Source organism: Eleutherodactylus coqui, chromosome 3 (assembly GCF_035609145.1).
Source record: "Eleutherodactylus coqui strain aEleCoq1 chromosome 3, aEleCoq1.hap1, whole genome shotgun sequence".
Classification (NCBI taxonomy): Eukaryota; Metazoa; Chordata; class Amphibia; order Anura; family Eleutherodactylidae; genus Eleutherodactylus; species Eleutherodactylus coqui.
Genome location: NC_089839.1, coordinates 153233254 through 153252698, shown reverse-complemented (window position 1 = coordinate 153252698; position 19445 = coordinate 153233254). Strand labels below are relative to the sequence as shown.

General features: G+C 38.1%; 1 protein-coding gene across 1 annotated transcript; it reads left to right on the top strand.

The window, feature by feature from the left end:
• The first annotated feature begins 2 nt into the window (after nucleotides 1–2).
• LOC136619838 (uncharacterized) lies at nucleotides 3–10776 on the top strand. The gene is made up of 5 exons (XM_066594577.1): nucleotides 3–48; nucleotides 8624–8704; nucleotides 8800–8856; nucleotides 9843–10192; nucleotides 10463–10776. The coding sequence occupies exons 1-5, from the start codon at nucleotides 43–45 to the stop codon at nucleotides 10659–10661; spliced, it is 693 nt and encodes a 230-aa protein (XP_066450674.1). The 5' UTR covers nucleotides 3–42; the 3' UTR covers nucleotides 10662–10776.
• Nucleotides 10777–19445: the final 8669 nt, after the last annotated feature.

The window sequence follows — 19445 nt, the reverse complement described above, 5'->3', positions numbered from 1 at the left end:
TTTCAACTGGAAGGGTGGAACTTCCGGCAGCGAGTTTCAGACATGGGGGTGAGTATGCGGAATGCTCTTCACGGCTTGTGGTGTGGAAATAGGGACCCGGTTACATGTGGACCCGCCCAGAGATTACAAGCGGGAAGCGGCCAGCAAAAGCTAGGGCTCCACATATGTGAGGGGTTTTGTGCAAGGACCGCTTTCCAGGCGATTCTCATGTGTTTCCGTTGCGGTACGCATGCGTCCCTCATAAGTTTAAACGCTCTGCAGCGCCACCTAGTGGAAGGGAACGTTCAACGTCAGACTTTCTACAAGCCTTCTAGCTTTTGGATGTGCCCAAAGCCCTGTATGTGAAGCACATCTGTCCTCCCTGGGCTTCCGGCACATCCAAAAACCTTTGGAGTTGTGTCACCCGCAGGCCTCCTGCCGTGTTTAATCCAGCCGGACTGACGAGGGGGCTCGACCCCCCCCCCCCCCAAAGCGCGCATTCACTTGCTGGTTCTCTATGTTGTTAAATAAAGAGGTGCTTCCACCAAGGCATCCTGGACCGTCAGCTTTGAACCAGCTTAGTGTTGCGCCTTCACCGCCAGTATGTTATTCCATTCTTTTTCGATGTTTTCCTATGGAGCCTCCATTTTATCGCATCGCACGAACCTTCAAATTTCTTGCAATGCGTTTTTAACATTAGAAACTTCTATTGTCTACCGCAAGAAAAACGTGCGAGAAAATCGCAAGTAACCGCGACGCATTTGTAAGAAAAAGCATCACTGATGCTCAGACGTCTCATGAGCCACATTGCATAAAATCGTGATCACCAGTGTTACAGTTTGTTCACCGAAGAAGAGAGAAGTCCATTTCCTGTTACATAGGGGAGACGGTTTGCGCCACATTTGGTGAAAGGAGGTGATGTGTCCCAGATATATGACATTGTATGCTATTGGTCAACATTAAAAAGATAAAGGTTTGGCGCGTATGAACCGCTAAGTAAATATGCCGCATTGTTTTTGCATATTTGTCTAACGCAAGTCTGTGGGTATGTTAGGCACATATTGCACTTTAACCCCTTAATGCTACAGGGTGTACATTTACATATTATGGAGGGGATTGTGCTTGGATCCTGCTCCATATAATGTGGGTGTCAGCTGTTTCTTACAGCCGACACCCGCTCCCAGCAGCCCCGATATGCAGCACCACTCATCGGAGCTGTTAACCCTTTAAAAGTTTTAAAAAAGAAGCTATCTATCTATCTATCTATCTATCTATCTAACTATCTATCTATCTATCTATCTATCTATCTATCTATCTAACTATCTATCTATCTATCTATCTATCTATCTATCTAACTATCTATCTATCTATCTATCTATCTATCTATCTATCTATCTATCTATCTATCTATCTATCTATCTAACTATCTATCTAACTATCTATCTATCTATCTAACTATCTATCTATCTATCTATCTATCTAACTATCTATCTATCTATCTATCTATCTATCTATCTATCTATCTATCTAACTATCTATCTATCTATCTATCTATCTATCTATCTATCTATCTATCTAACTATCTAACTATCTAACTATCTAACTATCTAACTATCTAACTATCTAACTATCTAACTATCTAACTATCTAACTATCTAACTATCTAACTATCTAACTATCTAACTATCTAACTATCTAACTATCTAACTATCTAACTATCTAACTATCTAACTATCTAACTATCTAACTATCTAACTATCTAACTATCTAACTATCTAACTATCTAACTATCTAACTATCTAACTATCTAACTATCTAACTATCTAACTATCTAACTATCTAACTATCTAACTATCTAACTATCTAACTATCTAACTATCTAACTATCTAACTATCTAACTATCTAACTATCTAACTATCTAACTATCTAACTATCTAACTATCTAACTATCTAACTATCTAACTATCTAACTATCTAACTATCTAACTATCTAACTATCTAACTATCTAACTATCTAACTATCTAACTATCTAACTATCTAACTATCTAACTATCTAACTATCTAACTATCTAACTATCTAACTATCTAACTATCTAACTATCTAACTATCTAACTATCTAACTATCTAACTATCTAACTATCTAACTATCTAACTATCTAACTATCTAACTATCTAACTATCTAACTATCTAACTATCTAACTATCTAACTATCTAACTATCTAACTATCTAACTATCTAACTATCTAACTATCTAACTATCTAACTATCTAACTATCTAACTATCTAACTATCTAACTATCTAACTATCTAACTATCTAACTATCTAACTATCTAACTATCTAACTATCTAACTATCTAACTATCTAACTATCTAACTATCTAACTATCTAACTATCTAACTATCTAACTATCTAACTATCTAACTATCTAACTATCTAACTATCTAACTATCTAACTATCTAACTATCTAACTATCTAACTATCTAACTATCTAACTATCTAACTATCTAACTATCTAACTATCTAACTATCTAACTATCTAACTATCTAACTATCTAACTATCTAACTATCTAACTATCTAACTATCTAACTATCTAACTATCTAACTATCTAACTATCTAACTATCTAACTATCTAACTATCTAACTATCTAACTATCTAACTATCTAACTATCTAACTATCTAACTATCTAACTATCTAACTATCTAACTATCTAACTATCTAACTATCTAACTATCTAACTATCTAACTATCTAACTATCTAACTATCTAACTATCTAACTATCTAACTATCTAACTATCTAACTATCTAACTATCTAACTATCTAACTATCTAACTATCTAACTATCTAACTATCTAACTATCTAACTATCTAACTATCTAACTATCTAACTATCTAACTATCTAACTATCTAACTATCTAACTATCTAACTATCTAACTATCTAACTATCTAACTATCTAACTATCTAACTATCTAACTATCTAACTATCTAACTATCTAACTATCTAACTATCTAACTATCTAACTATCTAACTATCTAACTATCTAACTATCTAACTATCTAACTATCTAACTATCTAACTATCTAACTATCTAACTATCTAACTATCTAACTATCTAACTATCTAACTATCTAACTATCTAACTATCTAACTATCTAACTATCTAACTATCTAACTATCTAACTATCTAACTATCTAACTATCTAACTATCTAACTATCTAACTATCTAACTATCTAACTATCTAACTATCTAACTATCTAACTATCTAACTATCTAACTATCTAACTATCTAACTATCTAACTATCTAACTATCTAACTATCTAACTATCTAACTATCTAACTATCTAACTATCTAACTATCTAACTATCTAACTATCTAACTATCTAACTATCTAACTATCTAACTATCTAACTATCTAACTATCTAACTATCTAACTATCTAACTATCTAACTATCTAACTATCTAACTATCTAACTATCTAACTATCTAACTATCTAACTATCTAACTATCTAACTATCTAACTATCTAACTATCTAACTATCTAACTATCTAACTATCTAACTATCTAACTATCTAACTATCTAACTATCTAACTATCTAACTATCTAACTATCTAACTATCTAACTATCTAACTATCTAACTATCTAACTATCTAACTATCTAACTATCTAACTATCTAACTATCTAACTATCTAACTATCTAACTATCTAACTATCTAACTATCTAACTATCTAACTATCTAACTATCTAACTATCTAACTATCTAACTATCTAACTATCTAACTATCTAACTATCTAACTATCTAACTATCTAACTATCTAACTATCTAACTATCTAACTATCTAACTATCTAACTATCTAACTATCTAACTATCTAACTATCTAACTATCTAACTATCTAACTATCTAACTATCTAACTATCTAACTATCTAACTATCTAACTATCTAACTATCTAACTATCTAACTATCTAACTATCTAACTATCTAACTATCTAACTATCTAACTATCTAACTATCTAACTATCTAACTATCTAACTATCTAACTATCTAACTATCTAACTATCTAACTATCTAACTATCTAACTATCTAACTATCTAACTATCTAACTATCTAACTATCTAACTATCTAACTATCTAACTATCTAACTATCTAACTATCTAACTATCTAACTATCTAACTATCTAACTATCTAACTATCTAACTATCTAACTATCTAACTATCTAACTATCTAACTATCTAACTATCTAACTATCTAACTATCTAACTATCTAACTATCTAACTATCTAACTATCTAACTATCTAACTATCTAACTATCTAACTATCTAACTATCTAACTATCTAACTATCTAACTATCTAACTATCTAACTATCTAACTATCTAACTATCTAACTATCTAACTATCTAACTATCTAACTATCTAACTATCTAACTATCTAACTATCTAACTATCTAACTATCTAACTATCTAACTATCTAACTATCTAACTATCTAACTATCTAACTATCTAACTATCTAACTATCTAACTATCTAACTATCTAACTATCTAACTATCTAACTATCTAACTATCTAACTATCTAACTATCTAACTATCTAACTATCTAACTATCTAACTATCTAACTATCTAACTATCTAACTATCTAACTATCTAACTATCTAACTATCTAACTATCTAACTATCTAACTATCTAACTATCTAACTATCTAACTATCTAACTATCTAACTATCTAACTATCTAACTATCTAACTATCTAACTATCTAACTATCTAACTATCTAACTATCTAACTATCTAACTATCTAACTATCTAACTATCTAACTATCTAACTATCTAACTATCTAACTATCTAACTATCTAACTATCTAACTATCTAACTATCTAACTATCTAACTATCTAACTATCTAACTATCTAACTATCTAACTATCTAACTATCTAACTATCTAACTATCTAACTATCTAACTATCTAACTATCTAACTATCTAACTATCTAACTATCTAACTATCTAACTATCTAACTATCTAACTATCTAACTATCTAACTATCTAACTATCTAACTATCTAACTATCTAACTATCTAACTATCTAACTATCTAACTATCTAACTATCTAACTATCTAACTATCTAACTATCTAACTATCTAACTATCTAACTATCTAACTATCTAACTATCTAACTATCTAACTATCTAACTATCTAACTATCTAACTATCTAACTATCTAACTATCTAACTATCTAACTATCTAACTATCTAACTATCTAACTATCTAACTATCTAACTATCTAACTATCTAACTATCTAACTATCTAACTATCTAACTATCTAACTATCTAACTATCTAACTATCTAACTATCTAACTATCTAACTATCTAACTATCTAACTATCTAACTATCTAACTATCTAACTATCTAACTATCTAACTATCTAACTATCTAACTATCTAACTATCTAACTATCTAACTATCTAACTATCTAACTATCTAACTATCTAACTATCTAACTATCTAACTATCTAACTATCTAACTATCTAACTATCTAACTATCTAACTATCTAACTATCTAACTATCTAACTATCTAACTATCTAACTATCTAACTATCTAACTATCTAACTATCTAACTATCTAACTATCTAACTATCTAACTATCTAACTATCTAACTATCTAACTATCTAACTATCTAACTATCTAACTATCTAACTATCTAACTATCTAACTATCTAACTATCTAACTATCTAACTATCTAACTATCTAACTATCTAACTATCTAACTATCTAACTATCTAACTATCTAACTATCTAACTATCTAACTATCTAACTATCTAACTATCTAACTATCTAACTATCTAACTATCTAACTATCTAACTATCTAACTATCTAACTATCTAACTATCTAACTATCTAACTATCTAACTATCTAACTATCTAACTATCTAACTATCTAACTATCATCTTAGAATCTAAAACAAAACCATATTTGGTATCGTTGCGCCCGTAAAAGCCTGATCTATCAAAGTAACACATTATTTACCCCGCACGGTGAACGTCGTCAGAAAAAAAATACCAAAATTGTGCTTTTTTTTTTTTTTTTTGTGGTCACCCTGTCCAAGAAAAAATCATAGGTCTGTGGTACAAATAGAAACTACAGGATGTCACACAAAAAACGAGCCCTTGTGCAGCTATGTTAACGGAAAAATAAAAGTTATGCCTGCCAGAAAATAATTAAAAAAATAAAATATTTTTGCAAAAATAAAAGTAGCACAGCAAAAAAAAAAACTATACAAGTTTGGTGTAGTAATCGCACTGACCCGTGGAATAAATTTATGTCAATTTGTTGCAGTGTGTACAACGTAGAAACAAGACCCCTTAAATAGGGTGGATTTTTTTTTTTTTTTTCCATTTCGCTCCACTTAAAATTTTTAAAATGTTTTTCTGTACATTATGTGGTACATTAAATGGCACCATAGAAAAATAGAACTCGCTCCGCAAGAAACAAGCCCTCATACAGCGACGTCGATGGATAAATAAAGTAATTATAATTTTTTAAAGAGGGGGAGGAAAAAACGAAAATGGGGGGAAAAAAGGGCAGCATCCTTAAGGGGTTTCTTTGGCAAAAATGATTGACCTATCATCAGTATAGATCATCAATAGCAGATGAAGGTCTTCCACTGGGGTGATCAGCTGATGAAAAGATGCTCAGAACACCGTCTGTTTAGCAGTGGTAAGGTTTGGTATTGCAGCTCTACCAGAAAGATTCATTAACGCTTTGCAATCCAATTTTGGATTCCGGGTTTCGTAGGGGGCTTTCTCTTTCTGCCATTTTACAATGGCACCATCTGCTGGCTAGATCCAGTACTGCAGTATGTGACATGCCGGAGAGGCTCCTGACAACAAAGCGGCCAGTAAGATACAGTAAGAATACCCTGCTGGACGTCTTCCGACATCGGAGCTGTACAGCCTTCAATCAGAATGTTGGAAGATGTCAGACAGTGGATTGGAAAGGGTTAAGATGTTAAGAGAGATTTCTTTCTCTGGCAGTGTGCTAGAAATTGGAATCTCCAGCTGCTAGGAATAAGTATACATTTGCAGTATAATTTGTGCCAGTTGTAGTAAACCTATTAGGCGTCAGGACGCCCCCCCTCCTAATTGCCCATTTTCTGCAAAACTTGAAAAGTGGCAAAAAGCTTAAATGGCTGCTAATTTTATGTTTCAAAGAGTTTTACTGGTATTGAACTTAAAGGGGTTGTCCCGCGGGAAAACTAAATTTCTGTTTCTCCCCAGTTCCCCTTGCGAGCAAAGGGCATAAAATAGACATTAAATCCTTTTTCAAACGTGCTTCACACTAACCTGGAGCAGCTTTTCTGCAGTTAGATATTTTTCATTTTAAAGATGGCGCCGCGGGTCTTCTCCCACGGTGCACCGCGTGTCTTCTCATTCTTCTCATATGACGCAGTGGCGGTAGGCGGAGAGGCGATTTCACGCTATCTTCCACTGTGCTACAGCGGAAGATAGTGTGAACGGACGGCTTCCATTGACTGCAATGGAAGCCGGCCGCGCGTACACCCGCGGCAAATAGAGCATGCCGCGGGTGAGGACGGGAGATTTAACGGTGCGGAATTCCGCACCGTGAGCATTGAGCTATTAGGTTCAATAGAACCTAATAGCTGCGGGCAACGCGACGGATTTTCGCCGCGTATTACGCGGTCGAAATCCATCCGTGGGGAGGAGGCCTTACTGTCACTACCGAGTTCTTCAGCTCCATAGCTGCGCTGTACGATGGGTATTGCACTATATGGTTGGTATTGTGAATAGGGGGATAATTTGTTGCAGTATGTGCCATTGTAATGGTTATGTATACTGTGATATTCTTTGCAACCACTTCTGTGCGCAACATTATGAACTTAGTGTTGATACGATATTTCAGCTCTAAACAAAAACAAGGAACGAGTGTTTAGACAAGTCACGTTTTAGCCTTTCAGTGATACAAGTTTTGCGCCCTTTAGCCCGCTGGAGTCTTTCTTTTTCTCTTAGACACAATAGCGCTGGAACTGCTCGTCCACTGTTATAACTTCCGTGTGGCGGAACGGCGAGTTGTGCGTTCGGACACGTTAGTTGGAACTCCAGCGTTGTATTGAGCTGACTGTGCAGCCTGTTGGTCAGAATGATTCCTGACATCCTCCTCCGACCCCTTTCAGGGATGAGTTGTTTCTATCGAGAGGACCCCCTTTCGCTGGATGTTTGCTGCGATCGCGCCATTCTCGGTATACTATTCGCACCGTTACATTAGAACAACCCCCCCCCCCCACGTGGTTGGCAGTGATGACCGGCCCCTTTGGAAATCGCTCCGATCGCTGGATTTTCCCATCTAATGTTGATTCACACTGAAACTGATCCAAGGAAAACTTGTCACGTGACTTTGTGCCGCACTCTGGGGTCACGGGGGAAATTACTGTACAGGGGAGCGCCAATCGGAAGAGGCCGGGGTCTAATAAAGGGGACCTTCAGTTTATCTACAGTAGAACTATATCTGATGGGAATTTGTAACAATTGGTATAAGTGATATTCTATTGCAATTAATGTTTGCTTCTTTTAATTTTTTTAGTCACATCGAAACGCTATCATGGAGAATCTGGAGGATGAAATGGAATTTGACCTAGACTCTTCATGCGATACTGTTGAAGAAGTAAGACTTTGCTCCAAATGGGATTGTTGTTCTGAACCTTTGCGTAGAACCGAGCTGACAAAATATACTGATTATATCGGTGATTGTTTCCGCAGGATGATTATTCGGATGTGGATGAAGCTGAGGATGTTCCCCAAAGGCAATATACAGAGGTAGGTGTTAAAACTTAAATCATTGTTTTGGGCTTTATTGAAAAGAAAGGCCGAACGTGTTGTTGTTCCTCATGCCTAAGGCTACATTTGTCACCTACGTATTTCATTTTTATTTGTTGTGCTTTGCAGATTGATTGTGTTTGAGGGTGGGTTCACACGGGTGGGTTTTGTTCGCTCTTAGGTGTGTATACACGTCTGCACCTAGGTACGAGCAAAAAGCCCGGTGAACACAGCTGCGTGCTTGTTGTCAATGGAGGCGTGGCTGCTGCCAGCGGCTCCATTGAAAACAATGCTCTGCCAGCCCACTGCAGTCTTTTTCAGGGAAGGGCTTTACATATAAGCCCTTCCCTGAAAAAGAAACATTTTAGTGCAAAAAAAAAAAAAATGGCCCTCTGCCACTGCTGTGACCCTCGTGGGCATGAACAACAACTCTGCTGCATGCGGCAAATGTTTGCTTTATCCCCGCTAGTAAAAAGAATTCCCTGCTGCTATATATGCCACATCTGTGGCAGATCCAGCAAAGGGAATTCTACAGTTCTCCACCATAGCTGTCACACATAACAGCTGCAGTAGACAATCCTGCTCCCGTCATACCATCTATGGCTTTTCAGGGAAGGGCTTCATAGGCCGGTCACTGACAAGCCATTTAAAATAGCAGCAAAAATTAAAAAAAGAAAAAAAAAGTTTCCCTTCAGCTGCCGGGCCACTGCGTTCACTTCTGTCAGTGTCCCCGTCTTTGTAGTTCTCAGCTATCAGCAGCCAGGGATTTAAAATTCCCGCCTGCTGATAGCTCTAATTGTGCTTAGCTGAAGTGCCATACATGTGTGAATTATGGTGATTTATTTTCATTGACAATTCCCCTTATTATGTGATGGCCGAAAAAAACATTTTCTCTGTCCCACGCACAATAAAAAGATTAATTTCTCCATTTCTTTTTTTTTAAAAATACAATAATACGGTGTTCTCAATATGTAATCCTTTCTTAGGTTCAACAACAACTGGTTGACAGCCTGCATGCTATGGCGGACGGAATTAGTGTACAGTGTTTTCAAAATGATCCACAGGGAACACCAGAAGGATCCACTGAAGATCCAGATGGCAGACTTTCAGATACAAAGTGGTGTCAATGCGGACAGTGCATGGCCATGAAGACAGTGGCCGAGTGCCTGTGCTGCAGAGAACAGGAAGTAGTGCTTCAGATCTTGCCAGATGACTGCATGTGCATTACAAAGCATCCGCTATTTGAACAATATGCGCTTTTGCGCGAAAACATTGAACACACTATCCGACTTTGTTATATGTTCACCAGAAGAAAATATGACCTAACAAACAATAGGTATTTATTAAAACTTTCTTTTAAACCACAAAAGACAAACCAAGAATGATTTTTTTTTTTTTAAAAGAAAGTTTATTCAAATAAAAAAATGTAAGACATGTCCAAAGAAAAATTTAGTGTTTACTTTGTGCCAAACGTAACAATGAAAAACAAAAGATATTATCAATGTTTCATCCATTTTTTTTTTCTAATTTTATTTTTAGTCTAGACTTTATTAAAAGAGTGAATAACAATAGCAAAGTAACATAGTTCCTTTTTCTTTTTTTTTAGGGATATGAGAGTGGGCGCGTATCGATCATATATCGCATGGATACATGGATTCCTTGGCAAACGCAATAGGGTTCCAATACCTGCATGTGTAATCAAAGTAATCCGGAATCTTTACCCTGGTCCTGAAGAAGACTACACAAGTTTCCAATTCTACATGGACCTTGCTGAAAACAATTTGGACTTTGGATTAAATTTATAGTTCTTTTTTGGGGGGTCTATTTCCACTTGAGGTTTATGGTTGACTGCTTTTCATATGTAAAATGTATAATGTCTGAAATAAAATTTTAAAAGGCATGTTACACGGTTTTTGAACGTCTATGCTATAATCACATATCTGTACTTATATATATCGTATTGCAGTTACATATATGTTATATGTATATACACGTGTGTATGTGTATATGCAGTTAAACATCTTGGTCTAAAAAACAATAACATAAAGGTACTCATAGGTATATACTCACACATATATTCATGTTGTAACACACTAATATGTATATGTGTGTGTGTGTGTTAGATATATCTCTATCTCTATCTCACACATACAAACCCAAATAAGTCGCAGTACTATTTCTATAAAAGGCGTGCAACGTTTCATTCTGACGATTGTGTTAGCCTTTTCTATAGTGGGGGAAGGACACGGCTGCTTACATGAGTGCTGGTGACATTGGGATGCAACACTCAAAGCAAGCAGTAATGCAAGGTGATTGAATATAAATTGTGTATTCTATCTGTGTGTTGCTCTTCTCTTTTATTATGTGCTCTTACAACCTTTTTCTGAAATGCAATCACTCTAATTTCAATTAAAAAAAAATAAATTAATGAGGTATTAGTAAAATGGCCAATTAACAAGTTTTTTTGTAAGACAAATTGAATTATTTAAAGGAGAAAATTTATCAAGATGTCTCATTAATTTGGTCATTTTACCGTAAGCTCGCAATCCACGACAAGGATCCTAATTAGCTTGCGAGTCCCTATCTGAAAAAATTTAAAAAGCCCCTAACTAAAAATTAAACAGAAAAGGAAGCAAAAAAATAATTTGAAAATTAAAACCAAGAGGGGAAAAAATGAAAATCCATCGAAAAAATCAGTGACAATGAACGGACAATCTGTTGATGAGCAGGGCGCCATCTCTGATTGCAGCATTTTCATCTTCGGTAAAAAAAAAAAAGGCATGTACTGCAGATGAGTACACAAATGCAGTACATGACTAAAGGGAAATGTAATTCAAATCGACGACACAGTGATCCTGGGGCTCGTTCATTTAAGGGAAGATAAAAATTAAATATACATTATGGTTTCGAAAGTAAAATAAAAACTAACCATATTTGCTCTGTGTAGACCGAAAAACATAGGTGCAATGACAGGTACACATGTCCACCAACGAAAATAAGAAGACGCTGAGAGACAGACGCACATGGGAAAGTCACTGCACAGACGCTCACGGAAAAGGCACAGACAAACATGGGTATTGTTGATGCAGACAATGCATATGAAATGCACAAAAGGCACAGAGTGACCACAAAGACACACTGGTTTGGTTGCAAATTTTGCTTCTCTAAACGGTGGACATTGGTAGAGAGGAAAAACAAATCTAATTGGAAGTTCATAAGGGGCTGGAGCGCAGGGAAATAAAGGACAAGCAAGCACATGTAAAAAAAACCAACATGGAAAAGAGACAGAGACGCACATGGAAAAGAGACAGAGACGCACATGGAAAAGAGACAGAGACGCACATGGAAAAGAGACAGCGACGCACATGGAAAAGAGGACTGAGACGCACATGGAAAAAACTGCGCATTTCCTCTTGCTTTTTTTCTAAGTTATTGTAATTTTCAGTTTGAGCACCAAAAATAATTTATCTTCTATCTATGGTGGAAATCGGCTTTTGAATTTTTGAATCAATTCCTGTTCACTGGGTTTCAATACCGGTGCAATGTTTCGTGGCAATTTGTTGGCCTTTTGATTGCCAGGAGATAGCCATCTCACCTCTTGCGAATTGCATAATCTCTCGAGTGATGTCTATGGCAAATTCAATGGATTTAGGCTCATATAGAGCTTTCAAAATCCACTCATTCTTGCTTTAGAGTATTCATCTCGGAACCGCTTCTGGGCTTCGCTCCCATCTTCTGATCCCACTGGTATTCTGACAGACTGCATTCTTCCAACGTTGTAATTATGGTCTAGGACTGCAAGTTGCGTTCTAGCCATGATTCCGTCATTAAAAAAATGAATCCGTTTGGGTCTGTATTTCAATACACTTGTGTGATAGATCTCCAAATCACCAGTATGACAAAAATGGGATAAGTGGCGGATGTCTTTCAGCAAATTCTTATTCAGAACAACTGATTTCACTTTTACATGTGCTGCACTGTCAGGGGCTAACCAAGCGGTATTTGTTTCCAGGATTTGGTGACTGCAGCGGTGATACTGGTTATTGTTTTCCTACTCGTGAACATTGATTATATTGAGAAAGTACAGGCTCATAATATGGAAGAATCTGTCTCAAAATGGCCGCTAGATACAAAATGGAGCATTATAATATATAAATAAGCTTGTGCATAGTGAAACAATAATTCAAGCAGAAATAGCTTTAGAGTAGGAGATACGGTACAGTGTCTAATGATTTGCTTCTATTCTTCCGAGAACCAAGCCTGGTACAATCGTTATCAGAAGAGACTCTCCCACGCCCTGAGATTTGTGAAAAGAACGAATCGTGCTAATAAGACGCTGTGACCATCCAAACTCACAAGGGAGGAAGAGATAACGTCGGGAGGAATAAACATTTGAAGGACATTTCATATATATATTCTCACACTATGCTGTAATGTTTTTTCTAACCCAATGAGATTAAAGCTGTGACTAATGACTAGAGATGAGCGAACGTACTCAGTAAGGGCGATTTCGCAATCGAGCACCGCGATTTTCAAGTACTTCACTACTCGGGTGCGCTGTGGGGTGGGGGGTTACAGAGGGGAGTGGGGGGTAACGGGGGAGCCCTCTCTCTCTCCCTCTCCCCCCACTCCCCGCTGCAACCCCCCGCTCACCCACAGCGCACCCGAGTACTTTTCACCCGAGTAGTGAAGTACTCGAAAATCGCGGTGCTCGATTGCGAAATCGCCCTTACTGAGTACGTTCGCTCATCTCTACTAATGACGCATTCCTTTCCTGTATTAGAACTATACCAAGTCCACTCCTTTCTTGCTTTAGAGTATTCAACTCGGAACCGCTTCTGGGCTTCGCTCCCATCTTCTCATCCCGTTGGTATTCTGACAGACTGCATTCTTCCAACGTTGTAATTATGGTCTAGGACTGCAAGTTGCGTTCTAGCCATCTTTCCGTCATAAAAAAAATGAATCCGTTTGGGTCTGTATTTCAACACACTGGCGTGATAGATCTCCAAATCACCAGTATGACGAAAATGGGATAGGTGACTGATGTCTTTCAGCAAATTCTTATTCAGAACAACTGATTTCACTTTTACATGTGCCGCACTGTCAGGGGCTAACCAAGCGGTATTTGTTTCCAGGATTTGGTGACTGCAGCGGTGATACTGGTTATTGTTTTCCTACTCGTGAACATTGATTATATTGAGTCGTGTTCGATCCATATTTATTGGAAAAACATGTAGACTAATATTTTCACCACCCCTCTTCCAGTAGGTGGTGCAGCTAGGAACCACACAGGTCGGCATTGTGATGTTGGGTTTTTTTGTGCTGTATTTATATATATGTTTGTTTTTTAAAAAAAATGAATTTACGAGCACAGTGATGTTTTAAAGACCTCTGATCTGCTGTGTTTGGGAAGAATTTGTGGTGCAGTTACTCACCCTCCTGCAGTGACTTCGGAAGAAGATTCCAAGTGTGAACCAGGGAGTCGACACTGGTCTCCGATGTGCAACCACGTATCCGGTCTGCAGTTTAAAAAAAGGCTCATTAAATATATAATACCCTACATGTTATGCTAATACAGTTTCCCTTGAAATAGTTTTTTTTAAACTAATAATAAAAAGGGCAGTACCTGATCTAGAGGTATTTCTTTAAAAAACTAGAACACCTTATCTGGTGCAGTCTGAAAAAAAAGAACATAACGTGACATTACTGTTCTGTCAACCATTGCTTAGCAAATATTACACAATATAAAGATTGCTTACTGAGTAGAGGTAGATTGTAAACTGCTTCGTCAAAAATCCAGTGACCGCTGTGGAGGAGTTACTTCACTTGCTCCGACAAGCAGCCAACTGGTCAAATCTGCGCTGTTGAACAAAGAGGAAAAAAAAAAAATCAGAATTGGAATGGCCACACCGACAGTTTTGGCTTTGAAAACCCGGGGCCAGCTTACCTAGATGAAGGTCCGATCAGACGGTTGTCCAGAGACCGCTGTGGAGGGGTTACGTCACTCGCTCCGACAAGCAGCCACCGGTTCAATCTGTCCTGTGGAAGAAGGTGGAAAAATAGAGAACAATCACAATGGGAATTGCCTGACTTGACCATCTTTGTGTTTTGACCAACACGGGGCCAGCTTACCTAGATGAAGGTTTGATCAGACGGTTGTCCAAAGTCCGGAGACCGCTGTGGAGGAGTTACTTCATTCGCTCCAACAAGCAGCCAACTGGTCCAATCTGTCTTGTGGAAGAAGGAGGAAAAATAGAGAACAATCACAATGAGAATTGCCTGACTCGACCATCTTTGTGTCTTGATCAACCCAGGGCCAGCTTACCTAGATGAAGGTCCGATCAAACGGTTGTCCAAAGTCCAGAGACCGCTGTGGAGGAGTTACTTCACTCGCTCCGACAAGCAGTCAACTGGTCCAATCTATCCTGTGGAAGAAGGAGGAAAAATAGAGAACAATCACAATGGGAATTGCCTGACTCGGCCATCTTTGTGTCTTGACCAATCCGGGGCCAGCTTACCTAGATAAAGGTCCGATCAGACGGTTGTCCAAAGTCCAGAGACCACTGAGGAGGAGTTACTTCACTCGCTCTGACAAGCAGCCAACTGGTCCAATCTGTCCTGTGGAAGAAGGAGGAAAAATAGAGAACAATCACAATGGGAATTGCCTGACTTGGCCATCTTTGTGTCTTGACCAACCCGGGGCCAGCTTACCTAGATAAAGGTCCGATCAGACGGTTGTCCAAAGTCCAGAGACCGCTGTGGAGGAGTTACGTCACTCGCTCCGACAAGCAGCCAACTGGTCAAATCTGCAGTGGTGAATATGAAACAAGATAAAATTAGTGATTGGCTATCGATGATTTAAAAAAAAATAATAGTTGAACACCTTACCATTTAAAATAGCTTCCAATAACGGGATTCCAAATGCAAGTATCTGGCATTCAGCAATTTTGACCACCAAGCACAACTCCAACTACGGGTCCATGGAGGATTGCAATTTCCACAAACAGGAGGTTGGTGCAATTTTTATATGAATTTTGCTTACCTATGAGATTATGCTAGTGTGACAAATCAATGATCCACTTCTGGTCCAATTTAAAAAAGAAAAAAAACAAATGTGATTCTTCAAAAATTACTTATCCCCCTCAAAATCATAGTTGCAAAATTGTGCTATTGAAACATATTTCTATGCAACAGCAGATAAAGAATACTTTATATTTATCCCTTTCGATATATTTCATCAATACACACACATCCACCAAAGTTAGCTTCGCTATAGTGTAATAGAAAAGAATTCAGATAGTAAATTTTTTAAGTCCATACTTGAACACTTGCCGCAAAAAAAAAAAGGTTAAATAAAATTTAGATTGATATAAGTATTTGCAGTTTATTGGTTTGTGTAATTATATGCAATGTCTATGGTCACACTGAATTGTTCTTGATGGTCCAAAATCAAAGCCTTTTTTTTTTGCAAGGGTTGTGGGTGTTAAAATAAAAGCCATGAAGATAACTACATGAGCAACCAAAAATATATTTCAAAGCTAATTAATACATATATATATATACATACGAATATATACACACATAATATAAATATATATATTAGGGATGAGCGAGTATACTCGCTAAGGCACTACTCTCTCGAGTAATGTGCCTTAGACAAGTATCTCCCTGCTTGTCTCTAAAGATTCGGGGGCCGCCGCAGCTGACAGGTGAGTTATGGCAAGGAGCAGGGGAGAGCAGGCGGGAGAGAGGGAAAGAGAGATCTCCCCTCCGTTCCTCCCCGCTCTCCCCCACAGCTCCCCGCGCCGACCCCGAATCTTTAGGGACGAGCGGGGAGATACTCAGCTAAGGCACATTACTCGAGCGAGTAGTGCCTTAGCGAGTATACTCGCTCATCCCTAATATATATATATATACACATATATATGTAAATATATATATATACATATATACACATATATGTAAATATATATATATATGTAAATATATATACACACACACATATATATATATATATACACACACATATACATCCACACACCCACACACGTCCATCCACACACACCCGTCCATCCACTCACACGCATCAATCATTCCACACACTCACATCCATAAATCTATCCATCCACACACACACATCCATCCACACACACACATCCATCCTCACATCGACACACACACATCCATCCACACATACATACATACATACATACATACACACACACACACACACACATCCATCCAAACACACATCCATCCACACATCCATCCATCCACACACACACACATCCATCCATCCACACACACACACATCCATCCATCCACACACACACATCCATCCACACACACACACATCCATCCATCCACACACACACATCCATCCACACACACATCCATCCATCCACACACACACATCCATCCATCCACACACACATCCATCCACACACACATCCATCCACACACACATCCATCCACACATCCATCCACACACACCCACACACATCCATCCATCCACACACACACATCCATCCATCCACACACACACACATCCATCCATCCACACACACACACATCCATCCATCCACACACACACATCCATCCACACACACACATCCATCCACACACACATCCATCCATCCACACACACACATCCATCCACACACACATCCATCCATCCACACACACATCCATCCATCCACACACACACATCCATCCATCCACACACACATCCATCCACACACACATCCATCCACACATCCATCCACACACACCCACACACATCCATCCATCCACACACACACATCCATCCATCCACACACACACACATCCATCCATCCACACACACACATCCATCCATCCATACACACACATCCATCCACACACACACACATCCATCCATCCACACACACACATCCATCCACACACACATCCATCCATCCACACACACACATCCATCCATCCACACACACATCCATCCACACACACATCCATCCATTCACACACACATCCATCCATCCACACACACATCCATCCACACACACATCCATCCATCCACACACATCCATACACACACACACACACACACACACACACACATCCATCCACACACACACACATCCATCCTCACACACACACACACACACATATATATATATATATATATATATATATATATATATATATATATATATATATATATCCTATTTTAGTGTATGTATATGTATATAGGTAAGAAATAATCTTTCTTTGAGGAGGAAAAAACGATTGACAAACATCATGCAATAAAGTTAGCAACACTGAAAAAGTAAAATATTATAGCAGAGAGAGACCAAGAGTCGCAGAGAGAGAGCGAGAGTAGCAAAGAGCGAGACAGATTGGGAGAGAGAGCGAGAGAGATTGGGTGAGAGAGACCAAGAGAGATATTGGGGGAGAGAGAAGAAGAGAGATATTGGGGGAGAGAGAGCAAGAGAGATATTGGGGGAGAGAGAGCAAGAGAGATATTGGGGGAGAGAGAGCAAGAGAGATATTGGGGGAGAGAGAGAGAGAGATTAGGAGAGAGAGAGATGAGGAGAGAGAGAGAGATTAGGAGAGAGAGAGACAGAGAGAAAGAGAGAGAGAGATTAGGGGAGAGAGAGCGAGTTTAGGAGAGTGAGAGAGAGATTAGGAGTGAGAGAGAGAGAAAGAAAGAGAGATTAGGGTAGAGAGAGCGAGTTTAGGAGAGAGAGTGAGTTTAGGAGAGAGAGTGAGCTTAGTAGAGAGAGAGAGATTAGGGGAGAGAGAGTGATTTTAGGAGAGAGATTAGGAGAGAGAGATTAGGGGGAGAGAGAGAGAGCAGAGAGAGAGATTAGGAGAGAGAGGGAGGAGAGAGTTTAGGAGAGAGAGAGAGATTAGGAGAGAGAGAGAGAAAAAAAGAGAGAAAGAAAGAGAGATTAGGAGAGAGAGAGTTTAGGAGGGAGAGAGAGATAGAGATTAAGAGAGAGATTAGGAGAGAGAGAGAGAGTTTAGGAGAGAGAGAGATTAGGAGAGAGAAAGAGAAGGAGAGAGAGTGAGAGAGAGAGATTAGGAGAGAGAGAAAGAAAGAGAGAGACAGATTAGGGGACAGAGAGCGAGTTTAGGAGAGAGAGTGAGAGAGAGTGACCTTAGGAGAGAGAGATATATATATTAGGGGAGAGAGAGCGAGTTTAGGAGAGAGAGATTAGGGGAGAGAGAGCGAGTTTAGGAGAGAGAGATTAGGAGAGAGAGATTAGGGGAGAGAGAGAGCAGAGAGAGATTAGGAGAGAGAGAGTTTCAGAGAGAAAGAGATTAGGAGAGAGAGATTAGGAGAGAGAGAGAAAGAGAGAGATTAGGGGAGAGAGAGAGTTTAGGAGAGAGAGATTAGGAGAGAGAGATTAGGAGAGAGAGAGAGTTTAGGAGAGAGAGATTAGGAGAGAGAGATTAGGGGGGAGAGAGTTTAGGAGAGAGCGAGATTAGGAGAGAGAGAGATTCAGAGAGAGAGAGATTAGGAGAGAGAGAGATTAGGGGAGAGAGATTAGGAGAGAGAGAGAGTTTAGGAGAGAGAACGCCCTTAGGGGAGAGAGAGAGAGATTAGG